At 42.4% G+C, this 22,133-nt stretch overlaps 1 protein-coding gene across 1 annotated transcript; it reads left to right on the forward strand.

The window, feature by feature from the left end:
* The first annotated feature begins 8 nt into the window (after nt 1–8).
* On the forward strand, nt 9–13,046 carry OAT (ornithine aminotransferase). The gene is made up of 10 exons (XM_026039928.1): nt 9–47; nt 3,236–3,450; nt 4,368–4,592; nt 4,717–4,812; nt 6,865–6,992; nt 7,819–7,941; nt 9,342–9,470; nt 10,259–10,372; nt 11,160–11,304; nt 12,332–13,046. The coding sequence occupies exons 2-10, from the start codon at nt 3,252–3,254 to the stop codon at nt 12,490–12,492; spliced, it is 1,320 nt and encodes a 439-aa protein (XP_025895713.1). The 5' UTR covers nt 9–47; nt 3,236–3,251; the 3' UTR covers nt 12,493–13,046.
* Nucleotides 13,047–22,133: the final 9,087 nt, after the last annotated feature.

Genomic DNA, 22,133 nt, shown 5'->3' on the forward strand with positions numbered 1-22,133 from the left:
GCCTCTTTGCTGAGGGCTCGGCGGGGAAGCGGCAGCGGCGGCAGCAGGTACCGGGCGGCGGGAGGACACGGCGGGAGGGCACGGCCGCAGGGCACGGCCGCGCTCCCGGCGTGCGGGGAGGGCTCGCGGGCCGCCCTTGCAGCGGGCGGCAACGGGGCCGCGCGGGACGGGCCTCCGGGCGCCGCCACCCGGGGCGGCCCCGCCGGCGGCTGCTCCGGGCTGATGCAAGACCGCGGCCGCCTCAGGAAACCGCTGCGCTTCCACCGACACCGGGAGTCTGTTTTCCCCCCCTTACGATGCGCCTTCCCTGGGATTCCCCCGTGCCTCGCTCTGCTGCTCATCAGAGCAGGTTCCTCTGCACAGCTTGGCTCCAGAAGCCTCCAGAATTCCCAGCCTCCTATTCCTCACAACTAACGTCCCACACCTTGACTAAAACCCTCCGGCCTCGCCACCAAACTCGTGCAGGGCACGGAGGGGATAAATCCCTTCCAAAGCCTCCGATTAACCTTCATCTTCCTGGAGGAAGAGCCGGCTCCAGCTGTGYGGCCTGTGATTCTGTCTGCAGAAACGTACCCGTCTCATAGCAGACTGATGAGGCTTCCATCTCTGTCCTGCTTTCACACTGGGAATGCCTGGAAAACATCCCAAGCCAGGGCGGTTGGCGACAGCGTTATCTGCTCGCCCGTGGAGGTGTGTCAGGGGGCCATGGTGCTGCAGACCAATTATATTTAAGGAGTTCAGTAAGTTGTAATCGTGGTTGGTGCAATTAATCTGGATTTCTGCCATTTTTTTTCGTGTGCAAAGAAGTGTTTGACCTTTTATTTGTAAAATCGTTGTATGATGGTCTTGAAAAGTATTAACACTAATGACTAATATTTAACAACATTGACAATAGCTGGTAAAATGCCCAGAATTGAGAAACTGCAAATATTCCCTGCTGGAAAGGAGATGATTGATGACTCCTAAGGATTTCAAGCGCCTAGCTGACTTCTGTAAACGTGGAAAATAATATTCTGGCTTTGCTTATGAGTGAGGAGTGGCAATCTAATGTAGGAGGAGTCTGCAGAAAAAATTGCCTCTCTGTTTAAGGAGATGCATCCTGTGTGCAGTTCTCTTCCAATACAAATTCAGTATAAACCTATGACTGAATATTTGTGTCTCTGCAAGCAGCCTAAAATAACAGTCTCCCAGTGTAAACTTTTCCTGCATTTCACTGCTACTATTTGGTAGGTATCACTTGGTTAAATTTTACAGAGTACTTTTTATTACTAGGTAGTACTGCAGAATACAGCTGGGGCTCCTTAGATCCTTTTGTAGAGGGGAATAGAGAGAAAATACTAAGCATACCTCACACTCAGGTTTTCTTACATGATTAGTTATAGCAAATGTGCTAGAGATCCTAACYAGACAAATTGTCCAACCCATTAAATTCTTGTCCTCCTTCACAGATAGAGCAGTGCGAGGAAGGGAGCTGGCTGCATTTGTGTGGATTTGTGTTTCAGCTCTTCCAAACCCCACTTGTCACCTCTTCCCTCTTTATGAGAGGGTGGGAAATCAGCGATAAGTTTCCTTCTTGGTGCCAATTCCTAGTCATTTTATCACTGTTGTTTCCAACTGCAAGGAATCACAAGCTCTCCTCTGTCCAGCTGCCAGGAAGCCGTGGGGAAACAGCAGGAGCGCTGCGCACTGCCGAGAGGATTGCAGCACAGAGCCCTGCAAAGGGGGCAACAGTGAGGCTAGAAACTTTGCTAGCAAACAGAATAGATTGGAGAAGAGAGGCTGTGCCAGCGTGGCTTTCAGTTCCTTCCCGTGCAGCTCTCTCAGGAGGAGAGCTCTTTGTTCAGGTACACGATGTTTCCAGCTTGCTGCCGTGGTGTAAGGGAAAAYGGGCTCTGCTTCAGCCTCATCTTCAGCTTGATGGTGACCTTACAAAGGAGGCAGTGTTTGGTTGTTGGCGTACTCACCTAGCATGCTCTCTCCCTGCTCTTATATTTTTACGAGCAGGAACAGGACCAGTAGAATAACCTTTCCTCAGYGGTCTTTCTAACTCCTTATAGACAGAGATTCTCATCTTTCCTGGGTTAGAGCTTTTCCAGCACTGAAATGGTGCAGAACTCTGCTGCAAAGCTTCCAGATGTGCTGCCCCAGGGTTGTGTATTTATAGTTGCTTTTTAAGACTATACCATAATTTGATGGTCATATCACAGGGTTGTAGATGCTATCTGTATTTCATTGTAAAATATATTGTAAAATATGAAAAGATTATTGCATCTTACCTAGCTCCCCTCCCTACTCCCAAATTAGRTAAACTTTCTGCAGAAAGAAACAGAAGCAGTAGTCATGTAGTCTGGGAGTATTAGTTTTACTCTTTAGTGAATGATTACTGAATTTGAGTTAGACCGTGGTTGTATTCTCCTTTTGAAGGCTCATTGACTTGGTCACTTTGAAARGGCGGATAAAGGAGAAAAAAATGCAGTAGCAGTCCATGTGACTGGCATATTCCTGAGAATTTCTCTCAGGAAACCCTGCACCTCAGATTATCCTTAGATGTTGATAGTGTAAGATTATGTGGTCAGGGGGAATCACTAAATTTTCTGTAAAAATATTATGTGCTATAAAGAGTAATTTATGTAGAGACAGCACTGTTTTAACACTGAGAACACAGTTTATGTAAAAGCTTACAAGTTTTACTTCTTAAAGCTGACCACAGATTAAAAGTGGCTTAACCTTTATCAAATTTGATTAGTGTTTACCATCTAAATGTTATTCAGGTCAGATGCTTCTCACAGTATGTTATTTAATTTATGATTTTGTGTCGGGCTTTCACTTGAGGAAACTTTTCTTGTTGTTTGAAAGGCACTGCAGTAGCAGTACAAGAAGTCTGATGAGCTTAACTTTTATTCTCACTTGAATGTAGTTTCTGTTAATAGTCTTAGATTTAGAGACTGCAAAAGGAACAGTTGTAGGTAAAATTATGACTAGTTCACAGACTTGCTGAGTCAAACATTTTAACCTTCTTTATACTGCTGTGAGTGTACATTAAAATATAAAAGATCTTATTTGATTGTAGTGTACTGCATTAATTTGTATTTCATACAAGCTTTCTTAATTGAGTTGCAAAGAAGTTGAGAAACCTGTTATTGTGGCAGTAAAAGCACTTTAATCACGTCATACATTTCTTCAAAAAAGCACTAAAGCTAATTATTAACTTCTTTTTTTTCTTCTTCTGTAACAGTGCACCTGAAGTCAACATGTTTTCCAAGCTAGCCCATTCCCAGACCATTGCTCTTCTCTGCCGGGGTGTTCATGCTTCCGTGAGTTCCGCTACCTCCGTCGCCACTAAAAAAACCTTCCAAGGACCCCCATCCTCTGAGTACATTTTTGAACGCGAGGCTAAATATGGTGCCCACAACTATCACCCACTGCCCGTTGCTCTGGAAAAAGGAAAAGGTATTCCCTGCAGGGGACATGTGGTGTCTGCATAAAGCTTTTGGCCTCAGTAATTCCTGCCTGCCTTCTTGTAGATTGAGGTAATGGATGAAGTGAAGGCCCTTATCAAAGACCTGCATCATTGCACATAAGGCTATCTGGAAAAAAAAAAAACACCTCTCTAAAATAATTTACCTAAATGGAAATCTGAGAACTTTGTTAATTCAGAATAACTCATTATTAGTTTCAAGGAACTTTGCTTCTTCCTTCATCTTGCTTGTGTGCAAAATTTCAACTTTGAAGTGAACGTGAAATACTGTTATTACCCTTACCTTTTAGTCCTTGTGTACTCTTGTTGTCTTCTAACTTAATTTCAATTTAGTCTAACTTTTAACCACATTTAAATGTCTTTTCTGCTCTGCAGATTAGCCTCTCTTAGCTTTCACAAAAATGCTATTGTTCATGAGCACAACAAGTTTTGATTCTTCAGATCTGTCAGTCTCTTAAATTCTGACATCACTCAAACTCTTCATGACCTCTGTTACTTACTCAGAGTTCTCTTGTAGCGGTAATCTCCCTATCATCTTTTCAGGACTCAAAGCAGGAACTCTGAGGAAATGTAATTGCACTGCTTGCTAATTTAGAAAAATGGTTTCTGTATAGGGTTTGTAGGTATCTTTATATAACTGCTTCTTTCCTTGATTCCTGTTGGGCACTTATTTATACTATACTAGCTTCTCACTTACGCTGTTCTTCTCAGCTGATTGATTCCCAGTTAAGAGTGCCTACTGTAGACATACCTTTCAGATATATCCTAATGAATAACAAAAATATAAGTTATATTTGAGTAGGTTGCTCTGTATCTCTTAGCTTATACAGTTAGTATTAGCCCATGTTGTCTTTTATTTTGTGCATTCACCTTACCTTTGTTTTTTCAGGTGTTTATGTGTGGGATGTCGAGGGCAGAAAATATTTCGACTTTCTGAGTGCTTACAGTGCTGTTAATCAAGGCCACTGTCATCCAAAGATTGTGAGTGCTCTGAAAGCTCAGTCTGAAAAACTGACCCTTACCTCCAGAGCATTCTACAATGATGTACTCGGTGAATATGAGGAGTTTGTCACCAAAATGTTCAATTACAACAAAGTTCTTCCAATGAACACAGGTAAAAAAGTAATTTTTGCCATTTTATTTCTGGTCTGTGAGAGCCAGCACTTGTAATGTTTGGTCCTGCCTCAGTTGGTCTGTTTCACGTAACAATATCATAATGGTATTGCTTTATGTTTCAGGAGTGGAAGCTGGAGAAACTGCCTGTAAGCTGGCTCGGAAGTGGGCGTACACTGTGAAAGGAATTCCAAAATACAAAGCAAAAATTCTTTTTGCCGGTATGTTAAGTGAATGATGCAAACTGTGGTAATAAGACGAAAGAGAGTTCTAACTACTGGCTATAACACTGTTCTCTCCTTTGACTGTTGGGATTATAATGGAGCATTCCTAATGTTTGTATGTTTTTTTTTTCTTTGACTGAAGGTCTATGTAAAATGTGATCCTCAAAGTCTTGGCAGCATGAGCTAAGATCCCAAGTTTTTGAAAGGTTTGTTGTGCCTGCAGTTGGTGATTCTGATTAAAAACTACTTCTGTATCTACAACAGTCTTTACAGGACCTTAAGGTTCTGAAAATACTTTCTTCTAAATTGTGAAGTTCAGTCTGAAATGTAACCTGTTACATTTTTTAGCGTAATATTATGCATATAGTTCTTGTTATTTGAATCTGTTAATACCAAATTTAATCTTAAATTGTTAAAGTGAATTGTAACCCCTGTGGTGGTATTTTTTTGTTTTGATACCTTCCTTGTGAACTGAATAGTCAAATTACTGCTAGCCCCACAGTAAATTCTTCAGTTGGAAAAACTCTGCTTCTCTCTAATACTCCAGAAGTTGGCCTTATCCTAGTAAAGGCACATTGTAATCTTGATCTTGCAGTGAGGGTAGCAGTAATTTTGGTAAACTTAATGTGGCAATATGGAAAGTCCTTATTATGGGTGCAGTACTTCCTGCCTCTGTGACTGAAGAGACCATTGTGTTTTGCTAAAAAATAAGTTTATATATTGATATTCTTAAATTCAGTATTTTTTATTTATAGTTTTTTTTTTAAATCACATCTACTATTGCTCAATGCTTCTTAGTCTTAGAAAGATTCCAGAATAAATCTGATGAAATCCTGATTTCTGTTCTCTATAGCTGCCAGGACTGATTCTGATTCTTGGTACCCACAGAGGCTGAGCAATTAACTGGCATTAGATAGTACTTAGACTGCATTAGATAGTACTTAGACTGAAACTCAGAGTTAAATAGTAGACTGTGTTTTCTAGCACCAATCCCCAACCAAAGGACTCCTTTAAACAGATATATTTCTTCCTCTTTCTTATTAGTTAACTTTTGCTCATTAGGAAGCTAATATTTAATCAATGATTCTCCATCTTGATAATCTGGAGATGCAATCATTTCTTATGATGTCATCCCCTTAACCATAACATTTAATTAATTGGAAATTGTTGTAAACCTCCTCGTGTAAGAGCTCAGCATTTTGGGGTGAAAAAGGCTCTTTTGGGTAGCTTGAACAAATAAAAAGAAGGCTTTAAACATCTGCCCAGGGAATGTCACATAAATGCTGTGCTGGGCAACGGGTCAGTGCAGAGCCTGGCGTGCAGAAGTGTCAGCAGCCTTTGATCAGTAGCTCCATTGCTAATTGTTTTTGGAGCTCTCCAGCCTTCTGGYGTCTTGTAACTCTGGAGAAGAAGATGTTGACATCATTTCTTAAACATCATTCTTAATAAAAACTTTATTGATTAGCAGAAAGTACACTGCTTTGAATTAAAACTTAATTTTGAATTAAAACTTAATGGAAGGGTTTATTTTTATTGTTATTATTTAAACTTCTAAATTCAAAGTGGTATTTACTTTCTTCCTGCATGTAATGAGGATTATTTAGGAAAGTCCTACATATTTTTCTGAAAAGAGATGTTATCTGCCTGCATTATTTTCAGTGTCTCAGATTACTGAAAAGCTTACAGAAATTTTGTGTACTTGCCAGATCATATAGTATAATTTTCTCTTGCTTTTCTACTGTGCTTTTAATATAGCAAATATGTGATGCTATGTGCAAATAGGCTTTTATAAGCAAATTTTTATGTGCAGGTATGCTTTTAATATGATCTTTTTGTAGGATTAATGCAAAATGCTGACAATTGACAGAAGGATGCTCATGTTATACAACTCCTAAAATACATGACCAACTGGAAAGTGTGGTTTTAATTACTTTATAAACTCTTTTAGTTCTCAGTTTTGTATCATATGGCTGCCTGTCAATGGTCTTAGTTGAAAATGTGCCATAACTTTGTTGGCTAAATGCTCAATAATTATCTCTTTTTTTCTAGCTGGCAACTTCTGGGGCAGAACGATGTCTGCTATCTCTAGCTCTACAGACCCCTCCAGTTATGATGGCTTTGGACCCTTTATGCCAGGTTTCGAAGTCATCCCATACAATGACCTACCAGCTCTTGAGGTATTCTTTTTCTCCTCTTAATAAATCATTTTACACTGTCTTTTCAGTAAATATCAAAGGAGCATAATTGAAAACTCTGTCCCTTGAAAAGAACAGTTAAAAATACCTACCTAGATGCTTAAGAGAAATATGCGTATTATAATTTCTTATAGGAAATGTATGCGAATTATGTGTTAGTTTTGATGTTGCTTCATAATATAAAAGGAAAACCATGTAGTGTGTTCTATCTCTCACATCATTAAAATGTTCCAAGCATAATTGAAGAACAGCAAGTGTCTGAATTGTATTACAGTTAAGTAGACAACATTCCAAAGTTTGAACCTGGATTCTGAAACTAAATCCTTTGAATCGTTGAATTTCTTGGCTCTCCTCGACCTCTAAGCCTTTTGAGTCTTGGTGGTGCAAGACTCCATGTGTAAACTTTGCTCTGAGATGACAAAACTGTTCTGGAGAGGCTCCATTCTTTTTTCCTGAAGGTTAGCTGGGGTAGCATTGAGCAATTGTTTGCCTTGTATGGGGTAATGCAAGCTGAGTGTAAAGCTATGAGCTGATCTGATAATCTCCTTGTCTAGGTTTGCAGTTCTTAAGGTTCTAATTTCCTGAGCAAGCACAGCAGCTAATCTTTCAAAACAGATAGTGACATTAGCCTCTGTGTTGCGACTGAAATGTCGCCAATGCTGCTCATGCCATTATGACCCTTTGAGATTGAAAATCAGGTTTAAAGCTAGATTCAACTACCTATATTCATCTCCATATATATATTTTTAATTACATTTGAATAAAATTTCTTATTCTCTCCTTCCTCCTGTGAACCATTCTTTTTCAGCGGGCACTTCAGGATCCCAACGTAGCAGCTTTCATGGTTGAACCAATTCAAGGTGAAGCAGGTGTGGTTGTTCCTGACAAAGGGTACCTCACAGGAGTGCGGGACCTCTGCACAAAGCACAATGTAAGGAATTCACTGTGACAAGGGGGCTTAAAACTACTGGCTCTGTTTACTGGCCTACGTTTGCAAGCCATAGGATTTGATACTCCCTTTAATAATATCCTCTCCTTTCAGTGGAATAGGGTAGGGATAGCTCCTGGTAAGTTGTTACCAGAGAATACAATAGGTGTTTCTTAGCAATGCTCCTTTTCCCTGCTACCCACCTTCTTACTACTGTCTTATTTACTGTGTAGTAAGAAACTGTAGTTCAGTAGTACAGTCACCTCATGGGAGTTCTTGAAACTACATTTATTCAAAACTATTTTAGCTTTCTTTTTAACATGTTATTTTTCTTGAACCAGAAGGCAATTACAGTGCTGGTTCTACTATGACTATCATAACGGCTACCAAGAGTTAGTTACGGTGCTGGGTCACTGCATGAAACACTAAAGGAAACGGTTGGGTACTTGTGAGGGCTCTTTCTAGGTCTCTGAGAACACAGATCTCTGTAGATTGTTCTTCTGTTTTGCATTTTCTTGCATTCATATCACACTAATGAGCCATATTCTGTTATGTTCCGGCTAAATTCTAGTATGATATGTTTCATTTTGAAAATTGGGAATTAATATGTAATTATTATCCTCTTATCCTACTATCCTCTTCAGGACACACTGAAATAGACTTGGGTTCAATGTCTCTGGAAGTGGAAAAAATGTGTTTATTTGTATTTCTCTGTCCTTCAGTTCTCACTGTTTATTGCTTCCTAAGCACACTGCCTTCCCTTCTTATTTCAGGACCAAGTTGGTCAGCTTCTCCTCCAGGCCTAGGCCATTTCCTTTGTAAATGTAAGACAAAAGGTCTGCCAACCTTGGACTTTTTATTGTCTTAATAAAGCTTTTGTTCCAGTAGAACTTCTTGATTCTTAAATTGAACGTGCTACCCATAAACCCTTCCAGATTTCCAGAGGAAGATATGAAAATACAATCAATAAAATTGGCTTCCACTTACCTCTCATGAAAAATAAAAGATATCTTTATAAATGATACCACATGACAGTAGTTTGCAATTTAGGGAAAGGCAATCAGAAACTTGGACCTAGATTCTAAACACCACACTACAAAATCAGCAGTCACTAAAATTGCCTTTTCTAGAAGATTCTCAAGTTCAACTTACTAGTGATGTACTGTGACTCRAGACAGGCAAATTCTACATTCTTGGAAACGCCACTCACTGCTGTATTGCAAATGATTCTGTTAGAATAGATTCTGTGGTGTTTGCCTTGTGTAGAACATATCTTTATATTTTCTGTATGTGACTCTGCAGGATTGTTTATTGCTTTGGTGAAAGATCATGGTCAGAATCAGATATGGAAATGAAAGTTGTTTTCTCTTACATGTGCATTTTTTCTTTTTGTCTCTATAAAGGTTCTATTTATTGCTGATGAAATACAGACTGGTCTAGCCAGAACGGGGAAAATGCTCGCTGTTGACCACGAAGATGTGAGACCTGATCTAATTCTTCTTGGAAAGGCCCTTTCTGGTGGCTTATATCCTGTGAGTAATTTTTAGTTGTTGATATTGTAAGCCTACAAGTTGGAAGATAAAACAACCAAACTCCTTGCATGTTGCTTTTGAGAAGCGGTGTTCACAAGAATTAACTGTGATTTAAGATCCACCTAGTCCAGCCTGTGAAAGGCACATGTAAGAATAATGGAATATGTAACATTATGTTGTAGCTAAAATGTCTGTATACTATGGTGAACTTTCTGTATTGATACTCTTTTTAGCTAGCATGGTAAGTTACTAGATCATCTTCTTAGGTTGCTAGGGGGTATTTCTTTTCTTTGTCTATTTTTAACTGTTGTTACTCGAATTAACTTGGTATATCATGTGACGAATTTCTAGATGAATTTTGAAAATGGAGAGAAAATATTAAAAGCTTATTTCTGAACAAGTAACATTGTTTTACTTGTTCGAGGTGCTCACATTATTTTTCCTTTTAATCCTCTTAGTAAATTCCTGCTGATTAGGCCAGGAGTTAAAACCTGACCTGAACTATTTTGGCCAACTGAAGCTCTGAGTTCATAAACTGCATATTGAATCTTATTTTTGAAATAGTATTCTGTTTGACAAAATGCTTCTCAGCTGTTCTTAGAGGTCATATATTGTATGCTATATTGTATGCTTAGCTTTATAGCTAAGTGTTTGCAGGGTAGGGTGGGATTAGGCTCTTGTGTGATTGTCAGATACGTGTCCCACTATACAGAGTTGGAAATTTAAATGGAATTCTCAGCTTGTGTGATAAATCCCAATAAATGAAGTAGCTGAACTTTCCATTTTAGGTCTCAGCAGTGCTGTGTGATGATGAGGTTATGCTGACCATTAAGCCTGGGGAACACGGATCCACGTATGGAGGAAATCCTTTAGCTTGCCGTGTGGCCATCGCAGCCCTGGAGGTTTGTGTGCTTGGGTGCCCAAGGAAGCAGTGTAATGCTGCCACGATCATAGTTTCTTAGCTTAAACAAATGSTAGTTTTAGTTGTGCTGTAAATAGAAATCTAGCTTTTGGTAAGAATGGAAAATTGGCAGTGATTGACTGTCTGCAKTTGTATTACATAACAAAGCAGATTCTAAGATCTTAATTGGAATTGTGTTCCAATTTCTGTTTTGTTGTTCTAATGTCTTAAATGACAAAAATGTTCCAGGGAAGATTTCAAGGTACTTACTTAAATACAGTAAGATAATTCACTAAGACACTCCTAAGTTGATTTATTTTACTATACCATATAAAAGAGGCTGCTGCTCTGTGAGCTTGATAACACATGTACTGCTGGAGCTCAAACAGAAGCTAGTAAAATACCTTGTCAAGAATCCATATCYTAATCATTTTGTAACTTCATAATCTTATTTAATGCAAGTCACTCCAAAAGCCTCATATATTAGCCAAGTATATAGACTTGGACAAACTCACAGATAAGAAAACCTCAGGTTGGACATTTGCTTGTAAATAAGGACAAATAAAAGCCAGTAAGTATGAAATAAAAACTCAGGGAGATTTATGTTTCTGGTAAACATGAGAGAGCGCAAAGTCTTGATACTTGTCAACTGGAAAGTGCAGCCTTCGCAGTGACACTGAGGTGAAACAGCTTGTTTAATGCCTAATATCGTTATGTAGAGTGTTGGAAAGGATGAGTAAAACAAATGCACTGCCTGTCAGCTGATTGTAGCTCTAACTTCCTCCTAGGTAATTGAAGAAGAAGACYTGGTCAGAAATGCAGAAGTAATGGGTAACATACTGAGAAATGAGCTCATGAAGGCACCATCGGATATTGTGACCTGTGTAAGAGGAAGAGGACTATTAAATGCAATTGTGATTCGGGAAACCAAAGGTAAGAAAATAAAATCAACAGAATCATAGCATGAAAAAATAAGGTTTTAAACTTAAATTGAAGATATCTTTGTACAGTAGAGTCCTGTGTTTTTGCCACTGTGTTTGGTTTCAGATCTTGGCTGTAATACTGTAGTTCTTACTGAAAGTGTGTCAGGTGTCTATGTCTTATTAAAGTACTTATTTTATTCCCAAATTAAATATAGTTTTTTTTTTTTTAATTATAATGTTTAAATTTGATGGTGAACATGGCTGCCAGGAGGTATTTTTTTTTTTTGCCTGAGGAAAATTGGACTTGCCATGCCTGGAAAGCTAAGGTTTGTCAGACTGTAGAAGGATGGGCTTTCTGGAATCACAGGCATCTGCTTTGCTGCCCAGGTTGTTTATACCAGGGGAGTTAGAACAATCTAATGAATACAGTAAAGGAAAAGGAAGGAAGAAGACAGTGACTAAGAAGAGGTTTCTAGGGATTAACACCTTGAATTACACCACGAARTGACTTAAAAGCTAGAGCAGACATTTATTTTTGTCAGAAATATGCTAAAAGTGACAAAGTGCTGCAGGGAGATGTAACTTCTTAAGAGATGCATGTGATGCACACAAATTCAAGCATAAAAGCAGCCGTATTGGAAGTCCTGTTGCGATTTCCTCTTGCCTCCCCTTTGCAGTGGTTGTTTTCTTACTGCACCTTGCTAGATCTGCACACCATTCTGCTGAGAAAGAGCAAAACTCCGTGTGCTGGTGGCAGCCTCTAAGTCCCTTCAGACAAAGCACAATTTAGCAGCTGTCTCACCTCTTCCACTGCTGCTTGTGCCTGGGGAGATGTTCAGRACCGCCTGCCATCCTTATGAGGAGGAACATCCTGTATTTAACCTTTTCATTGCCACAGAGGAAGCGATTTGCCCATCCCATGCACTACAGCTGTGCTGCTGATTCAACTGTAACGGAAGCATCTCTTTCTTTTTCCCCTCCCTCCTTCTTTTCTTCCCTCCCCTCTCCCTTTCTCCCTCCTTTTCCTTTCCCTGCAGACTGTGATGCCTGGAAGGTTTGCTTGCGGCTCCGGGACAACGGCCTGCTTGCCAAACCCACCCACGGCGACATCATCCGCCTGGCACCGCCGCTCGTGATTAAGGAGGATGAAATCAGAGAGAGCATTGAAATAATTCATAAGACCATTCTGTCCTTCTGAACCCTCTTCAAGTATCTCTGCTGACTGATCCAAGGTGGTGTGTTCAAATACATGCTGTGGAGGCCGCTCTTGATGCAAGCATCTTTCCTTCCTTTTATCAAAGAGGACTTAACTCTCTAAAATTTAGCCATGTCTTTTAATTATATTTGATCTGAGGAAAATATATCATGATTCCAAAGAGCTTCCGATCTTGAAATGTGTGGAAATGATGAGGTTCTGTTCACTGGTCACTTGGGTCAGAATATTTGAGGAGAGATGTATGTAGAAAGCTGTTTAATTATTGAAAGTCTTGCCCAAAGTTTAAAAAGTAATTTATATATATTTTAGTAAGAGTGGTTATGCACTCTCACAGAGTTCTCCAAAACTTTATATTTGACAGTTTTGCACCTTGGCAAGATGTCAGAAGCACTTGTCATTATGGTTGAATTTTTGTTTCTCATTTGTAGCTAGAAAAACCTTCTGACACAGAAGGTGTGACAAGCTGGATGTTGTGCTGGTGAGCTGAGGTGCATCAGGTTATGTTCTGTATGGAAAATATTTTAATTGTGTAACATGAGTTGCTGTTTTCAAGCCTGTTCGCAGTGTTTAGCTTTACAATCTGTAAAGCAGATCTGAGTGTACAGATCTGTCTTCGTGGCTTTAAAACTTTCTATAATCTACATATTTGCATTAAAATATACGTTGCATTAAAACAATTAATGTGTAATTCAAATCAACAGCCTTTTGAAAAGGAGTGARCCCGCCAGTCCCACAGTAGCTGCCAGCCAGAGCCCCGTCCAGCAGCGGTACCTTTGCAATCCCTGTGTTTCTGTCCGTTGTTACCCTCGAGCTTCTGCTGTGCTCTTTTTTCAGGATTGGTGCTTGTGCACCCTCGTGCTTTTGGCTGCTGCCCACGTGGAGGTGGCTGCTATTCYTGCACCAGGCTGTTGCTTTATATTTATTAGCTGAGTGAGTTTCTGAACGCTGTGGTTATGCAGCATAGTTCCAATTATAACTGAATGAGAAACTGAAAGAAACCTTAGTGTAATCAGCAGCTGCAGCAGGCCTTTCAGAAAGCAGGAGCTAGAGTCCCATCCMAAACCCTTCGCAGCCGAAAAGGTGACTTTTATAGAATGATAGGGCTAGCAAGGACCTGAACTTGCTGCTTCTGCTATGCTTTAAACTCGCTTTTTACTCACTAAACTCACTGTCCACCAGGACCATGGAGAACAGGTATTTCCTCTCTATACAACAGTCTTTTCGCATACCTACAGGTTGTTTTTATTCCCACTTCAATCATTTCTCCTTCCTAAGTGAAAACTTGCTTCTGTCCTGATAGGTAACATTTTATAGAGCCCTTAGCTCTATATGCTCCAGTGCTGGTCTCCAATGCTCCAGTGCTCCAGCTGCGTCCTCACTGCTGCTGAGCAGAGCAGGATTAGTTCCTGTCACTTCAATGCCCTCCTTGGTTTGTGCCCAGTATTGTGGTTCAGATTTTCCTGCAGGAATGTGGTATTTTTTTTCTGTGTTCAGCATATGCTCCCAGACTCCCTTTTACACCAAGTGGTCTCAGCAGCATTGGGGATGGTTTCCCCCACAGTTTTAACTTGTGCAATAAGCAGGAAAAATGTGTGTGTCAAATTCTGTGGTGCTCCTGCCTATTTATTTTTACCCTCAAACTGTTTTTCTGGCTTCTGGGAGTTGCTTTGGTCTCTGCTCTTGTTGCCCTACCTGCTTTGTGGTTGGAGCTTTACCAGCCAAGGGCTGCCCAAACTCGCCAAATTCCTCCTTCGCAACAGAGCACTGCTGGCTGATTTCTGGGCTCTCCAGTCATCCYATGGATGTTTCCTGAATCCCATCCCCTTGGCAAACATAGGAAATCAACACGTGTAATGTCTTAAATGCTCTTATTTAATATCTAGGTAATCGAGGCATCTCCATTCACACGGCGAAGGCCCCCGAAGCTGCAGACAGGTTGATAGCACAATGCTACTTGCAGGGCGGCCTGTGGCTCTTGCCTGGATGTTAACGTGGAGGTGGCTGGATCTGCCCCTGGGAGCTGGCTCCGGACAAGGGCATCCCCACGGACACCCTGCCGAGGGGCACATGCTCTTCTTCCACCTCCAGAACARCATCATTGCGGGCATAGCAGTAAAGGGCTGGCAAGGGATTTTTGCTCGTTTGGCCTAATTGCAGCCTAGCTGTCAGAACAAGCATGGAATTGCATCTATTGCTTTGGGAGCGAAGGGCAGAACCTTGAGCTTGCTGTCCAACACGGTAACTGTCCCGCAGCCAACGTCCACTTCAGCAACCACCCGAAACGTCCTTCAGCGCCCGGTGAGAGRGCGGGAAGAGCTGGGAAGGCCCAAGGAAAAGTTGGAACTGCCTCCCTGCCGCTGGTGATGCTCTTAGAGAGGGATCTGCCTTTGCCAGGTCACGGGCTTTAGGGAGGGAGCAGGCAAAAGAAAGGTTCCCTTGATCGTGTAAAGTGATTTTTGTGATCTTTAAGCAAGCACGTAATGAGTGGGATTTGGCTGCTTTTCAGCAGTGCTGCTTCCAAACTCAGCTACAGCTGCTCATATAACCCATGTTCCTGTAAATCGGTCTCTGCTTTTGTTGTCTGGGATTTTAATTAGCCTTAGAAATTTTCTTCGGGGCTTTTATTACTGAAAAAATGTAGACGGCTGAAGTGCCTTTACCTGCTTAGTGCCAGAAACGCGGCGCTTGGGGGTTTGTGCTTGTTTTACATATTGCTCAAGTTCATAATGGCTCTGCTGAAAGTTTCAGGCAAAACTGAAGATCATTTGCAAAGTAACATAATATATGCTCTGAAATGTGCAAAGAAAATACACAGGCTATTTCATAAAATATTGAGACTGATTTTTTTTTTTTTTACCATAACTAGAAGAAGCAGAGAAATGAGAGAAACAAGTTGAGCAAATGCCCTTCCTGCATCTTCCCAGGACTATTCCCAGTGTTTCTTTCTTTGTGTTAATGATGACTCTGTGGAAATGACTTTTCTTTGTTAATGCTTTTTTCCTGCTATAATTTATATATATATTAAAAATGAAAATGATAACTTGAAAGACCCGAATATTGAAGCAGATTACTTACCCTAATGCTCTAGGTTTCTTTAACAGGAGCTACACAGCATTAACATCTTCCAAAGCTATATCTGCAAAATATTGCTTTAAGGTCTTGTTTGTGAAAGGCTCATCTCTCTAYGTTTTATTGCCTGCATTTATTTCTGCAGAGTAACTTTGGATATTTGTTTACATCAGGTATGGTATGTGAAATGCTTGTTTAAACGAGCAGTGACTCTGCATTGAGTGGGAGGTAACGTGGATTTCAGTGGAGGGTTTCTTTGCAGGAATAATGCCCAGTTGTGCTAGGGGCACTTTGGCAAGGGAAGGGTGCRTATTTTTTTGGCATGAAATGATGGAATATATATACCGTCAGGAAAAAAAATGCTCTGTTTCTGCATAAACTTCAGTTCTAAAGGCACTCTATGTAACAGTGAAGAGAGGGAAACGGGTAACGGGGAGCTAGGAAACATAACACAAGTTTTCCAGCAGCCCTGGGAAACATGCTTGTGGCATTGTCCTTTATCTGGGGATCTTCTCAGCCTCAGAAACATGGATTTATGTCATCAGACAGTATTTTCTAAAGTTAAAACTTACTAAAATAAATTGCTTGCTTTAAAGGAATTAAACGCCTACTGGTCATGACCTGGTGAAGAACTGCACATCTTGAACCTGTTAGAAGTTTCCGTGATGAAGCAATCTCTATTTTGTCTTTCAACAACAACGTTAGTGGTTTAGTTAAGTAGAAAAACATGCCTTAACTGTCTTTCATCTTTTTGGCAGGCGCTGTCGCTTGTTCACTCCTCATCTTTTCAGTCTTTTGGCAGCAGATGGAGCCAGAAGCTCAGCTTAATGCTTGAAACTCGCTCCTGGGCCCGTGTCACTCCTGAGGGTTTGTTTTCTGTCTTCACTTGTGCAGCACAAACTTTAGTCCCATCCCCAGGAACTACCTCAGTGTGCGATTTACAGCGTGTGATTTCTGCTTCGYTGGGGCTGTGAAAAGAATTCCTGTGCCTCTAGCGTGACAAATCCCCTGTAATTTGTAGCTGTCAAATGTGACTGATAGGGACGTGGGGATATCCAAGAAAGCAAAACAGAGGTTTTTCTTCTCAATGCGCTGAAGTAGAACGGATCAGAAAGGGGAAGGTTGAGAGGAAACGTTGAATGTTAGTTTAGATGAGGGAATTGCTTTGCAGGGGCCTCCCTGCAGTGCCACAACGTGGGGGGAGATGTGACCTGTTGGGGTTCCTGCGTTTGTGTGTCTGTGCTGAGTGATGGTGGCAGCTTGTAGTGGTGCTGGGGGGGCCACAGGGCCCCTCTGTGCAGGCAGGGGCAAGGAAAAAATGCACAAAATAATTAAAATGCTCCTCAGTTCTCTTTCAAATGCAAGTTATGTGATTTTACTTGCACATATAGGGCAGTCTTGCTGCAGCCTCGTGTGCTGAATGCTGACGTGGCCCACAGAAGACGAGACCGTCACGATGCCTTTTCGTTGTTGTGTCCCTGCGTGTCGTCTTGTGCTCGCTGGAGAACCCTGAACGGAGGCCCTGCTGGCTGGAAAATCCCCGCGTTGTTATTGGCRCTAGTCCAAACACGAGGAGAAACCACCTCCCACTCCCTCCTATGAAGTCCTATAAATTTCCTGTGATTTAGGCTATGTATGAAGGCCCTGAAGAGTCCTGACCTTTTGCATAGCACAGTAAACCAAACAGAGTCCTGGACCTTGGATGAACTCGCAGTCCTTCCCTAGGGCCTGACGCATGGGGGACCTAAACCTCAAGTTAGTTAATACCRTCATTCAGGATAGATGGGAAATGAGAACCCGGAAAGGCGGGCAGACTTACACCACTTACTTAACTTGAAATAGCAGAAAGGCTGAAAAGCAACATCTGGGTCTATCTTTCCAGCAGGGACTGAGAGGGGCAGTGCCAGTTAGGAGTGGTCAAGCTCCCAAAGATGCTGTGGAGGTTTCCTGAATGTTGGAAAGAGCCTTGAGACCTTACAGGGAGAAGAACCACACAAGCACTTACCATTATTAATAATTGTGGCTGTAGCTCATATTTATTTTCCTGTATCCCTGTATTATGTTTCATATTTTTTACCCTTAATGACAATGGGAGAGATGCTACTGTGCACAAATATTAAGCCTGAATTACTTGGTATTTCAGGACCTTTTTTTTTTTTTTTTTTTTTTTTTTAGGATATGTGAATGTCCCTGATGGAAGCGGAACATATGAAGAAAGCAGAAAGCTGAGAGTTTTGCCTGTTCTGCACTTTAGCAACCCCCCTTTTCTACCTTAAGTGACCTGTCAGCCCCTGCTTGCTGCCTGTAAATGATCATCCTTTTCCACAGCCCTTAAACACCATCGATAAGGTAATTTCCACAGGGACCCTCCAGCTCTGTCATCTCATGAGTGTACAGTTTATTTGTGGAAACCCATGAAGTGCTGTAAAGAGGGAGGAAAAAAAATGCCTTTACATAAACTGACACGCAAACCTTAGTCTGAGCTAAGCCTCATGTGGAAAATGATTAATCATGTAGGGCTGCAGCTGCATAACGAGTGTTTTCATGGTGGAAGTGGGGTGCAGCTGATGACGGGGACTTGGGGAACCTACTGCCAAGAGCTCACCCTGAAGCCTGACCAGAAACTAAGCTCCACGGGCAGAGGCCTCTGGGGTTGCATTTAACAACGGGGTGCAGAATATTACCCGTAGGAAAGAAAAAATGTAGGGAAAACGATGCTTTTGTGTGGGCAGCTTGACACGAGGGCCGTGCTGCCTGTGTCCCCACGGCAGAGCTGCGTCGGCGGGAGGGTTTGTGGTGTCTAGGCTGCTCTGGGTGTCACGCGGCTGGGACGCCGGGGCCCATGGCCCGCGCGGGGCCGCGTGCTSAGCTGCAGGAACTGCCCCTTCGCGTCAAGGCTAAGGTCGGGTCAGAAAGGGACGGAGATTTGTGTGGAGCTAACCTTGGAGAGCACAAAAATGAAAACAAGATTAAAGCCCCTTCGGGCAGGCGCTGCCTGCGCAGCCGTTCAGTATAGAGGGGATGATTCCTGCCTCGTTAAGGACATTAGAGGGACGCAGAGAGCGGCTTTTCCAAGCAAAGCTGATTCTTGCTAGGGAAGGAGATAAAGCAAAACCCTCCTTCTGAAGAGGCCTCTTCTCCRTGGCGCCGTGTGTAGATGAACCGAGATGATTTTATTAGTGGGATCGCCTAAAAGGACTTTCTGAGACGATAACACATGAGTCACGGGGAGGTTCCTCGCTGCTCAGCTTTGACTCCGGCCATTGGGTTTTTCCAGGGTTTTTCTGGCAGTTCTGCAGCCTGATGTGCAGCTTGAGCACTTGTGTCCCAGGAGGGACCCAGTGCAGAGAGGACGAGGTCTGGGGAAAAAGTGGGACCTTCTGAGAAATACAGGGCCCTGGCCCTCCTCAGGGGAGAGTCTTTCAGCTTGCTCTTCTCCTGGCAGACCGAAAGTGCTGGAGCTTTGGAGAAAGGGCTTTTAGAGTGATCAGATAAGGTTGGAAAATGGTCAGTTGCTACCAAAACGAAAAAAAAAAAAAAAAGAAATGGGGACATAAAATCCTGAAATAAGAGGTTGGGAGTAAATGTAATCACAGAGATTGCCCAAGAGTGCTGAAGAGGTTTGCATGAGCAGAAACCAAGTGCAGGCAGTGGGGGCAGATTAGAGCCCCTTTCCATCCATGCTTTCCTGYTTAGAGCTCTCTCYCCAAACCTGGCAAGCCATAAAAAMCATATGAAGCATCATGTCCCACCTCATCCCTATCCTGCCCATGTTTGGTTGTGATTCCTTGCGCTTATCACCCCGAGTTGGAGAACTCTGGAAAGATGTAGCTCAGCCTCCCCTTGTGCTTTCCTTGAGGTGGAGTGATCCAGGTGTCGGGCTCTTCCCGCTGCCCTTGTGCCTTTGGACTGTTTCACAGTTTTGTTTTCTCCACACTGCACCTTTATGCTATACATATCTGACAGGCTCTTCTCCATAGACATCTAAGCAGGGTATTTGCCTTCTTTTCTTGCAGCATCATGACTCATATCCCCCCTTGCAACCCATTACAMCCACCCCTTGCTGTTTTTCCATTGCCTGTTAATCCAATAGATGATTCCTGCCCAAGCGTCAGATCCGCTTCCTGTCCCTGCTGTTCTCTCTTTGTCCASTTTCTCAAGATCTGGCTGAATTTTATCATCAACAGTCTCCCAGGATGCTCGTGCTCCTGCTCGGAGGGCTTATGAGAGCACCGGGTAGGACAAGGTGCAGGACAGACCCCTGCTCACTTCCTCCTTCCTCTTTGACAGCGAGTCTCTCCTTACTGTTTCCCCTCAGATTTGCACCTAATCCTGCACCAGTTTCACATCTATTTTTGAGAGCACCACGTGGGACAGCAGCACGAGCCTTCCCAGTAGGAAGATCTATGTCTACTGCTTTTGCCTTATTCATGACTCCTGCCAGTCTGTTATGGATGAGACTTTGACATGATATTTTCTTGATAAATCCCCCTGCCTGATACACGTAATCTTGCCTGAGCTGTGAGTTTTCTCAAAGGTGGGGTATGAAGCATCAGAGCATATGTGAATAGCAATATTGAAAAGAAAAATAAAGAAATAAAGACCAAAGCAGTTAGAAACCAGCCAATTAAGTTCAGTCCAGCTTGTAGAAGAAAAGCTTTGAAATTCAGGAGGGAGATCTGCCACCAGGAAARGCTGAAGACTATTAACAGAAGGTGCCCATTGCTCATTTGCTAATTACCAAACTCTAAGCAGACAATTAACACTAAGGACCCATCACACCACCATGGACAACCATTAGCCCCTATTTTTGTATCCCCCAGCCACCATCTCGTAATTACTGCTGCAAGTCAGAAATTCAACCAGCTGTTGGCARAGGCAGTTCTCAGAATATTAACGCATTTCACGGGTGCTCGTGCATCAGCTGAGGGACCTGTGTGGAGGTGGGGAAAAAGAAAGGAATTGACATTTTCACTGTAGACTAAATCAGCACATGTATTGCAATAAATCTGAGCTAGATGGTTAGTGTCCCATTAAGATTYGTCAGGTGAAAAAACACCTTCCATTCAGCAAAACCTATGTTATGCAGGGCACTCCTAAAATACCTGTTTTGTATGCCCTATTTCCTGGGCAAAAAAGCTTGTCCTTTTGCTATATAGGGGGTCCAAGAAAGTGTCTTAGGTCCAAAAAAGGAGAGAAAGGCCACACCACAGGCTGCTTTTTCTGCCCTATCCTACCACGATTACTGCAGCTCTGTCTCTGCGATGAGTCCCCTTTGTGACCATCTCCCTAATCTGGCATTGCTCTGTGGAATCAGGCTCATCCGTATCCCTTGGGAGATGTGCTCTGAAGCCCAACAGCCTGGGACRCCTTGCAGAGGACTTGGTCCTTGCAGGGCATTTGCAAGTTCCCTGTCTCCTGGTGAGGTTTCTGATAGTAAAACAATTAGAGATGTATTTGCCAAGGCTTAGTAAAGACACAAAAGAAAATACAATCCTTAAAARCAAGACAAATCTTTGGTTAGCTCAACTTTGCCTAGAAAATATGAATAGATGTTCAGTGAGCTGRTGTCTATTTTTTCTTGCAATAATTTAACCCTCTCTTGGCTATCTCAGCGCTCTGAATGAATGTGTCTGTTGTCTTCACACACCAGAGACCTGAGCCAAAATATAAGTGTAGTCGATGGAGCACAGTCAGCAGTCGACACACAGGCTATTTGCAGCCCTYGCCCTGCCTGGCAGCCTCTCCCAAACTAACACCTTCTCCGAAGGAGCTATTTCGGGCTCAGCTGCTCTGTCTTTGCTCAAGTGACAAGTAAAATGTCTTTAATCCTCTGTTGAGGTTTGTAGCCCTCCTCGTAGACCTATTTGGGGGAGCCTGAGCTGTGTGGACACACAACGCTGGTCTCTCTGCTTTGGACCAACGTCACTCATGGCTTTTATGAATGTATTATTAGAAAGATGCCCAATGTTTGAGAAGAGTGTCCTGGGGTTGGCGCTGTCTCCAGGACCCCGTGTGTTCCCTGCTGGCCCCGCTCTGTGCTGGGGGATGTAAAGGCTCAATAGGCACGTGCCATCAGCCCCTCTTCCCTGAAAGGTTTCTGGATTCTTGGAAGATATGGTAGAGTCAGACATGCTCACAAAACATTTGCTGATGCATCTGTGATCGCCTACACATATTTTCATAGGAGTGGTCTGGCTGGAAAAGCAAGGGATTCTCAGGCACCTGTGGAATTAAATAAAGCTATGCCACAGATACTTGTAGGTAGATGTTAAAAACGAAACATGGCTTGCCAGGTATTTCCATGTGCTTTAGGAACCTTCTATCTGTAGTGTYTTTATGGTCTTACGAGGTGCAGGTTGATTCTCATATTCATGAAGCAAACAGAAATTTCAGCAAGGAATTCCTAAGTTGTTAAATATGGCACTTGCTTTTGAAAACCAGGAGCTGATCAGACTATGGGAGAGCACCCGCGGGTAGCTGCTCCCCCAAGGTGTTTGGGACCTGCACTTGCTGTGCTGGCCCCCTGCACTGCTGCAGGTGAGAGATCCTGC

Source organism: Nothoprocta perdicaria, unplaced genomic scaffold (assembly GCF_003342845.1).
Source record: "Nothoprocta perdicaria isolate Ctin4 unplaced genomic scaffold, notPer1 scaffold_247, whole genome shotgun sequence".
NCBI lineage: Eukaryota > Metazoa > Chordata > Aves > Tinamiformes > Tinamidae > Nothoprocta > Nothoprocta perdicaria.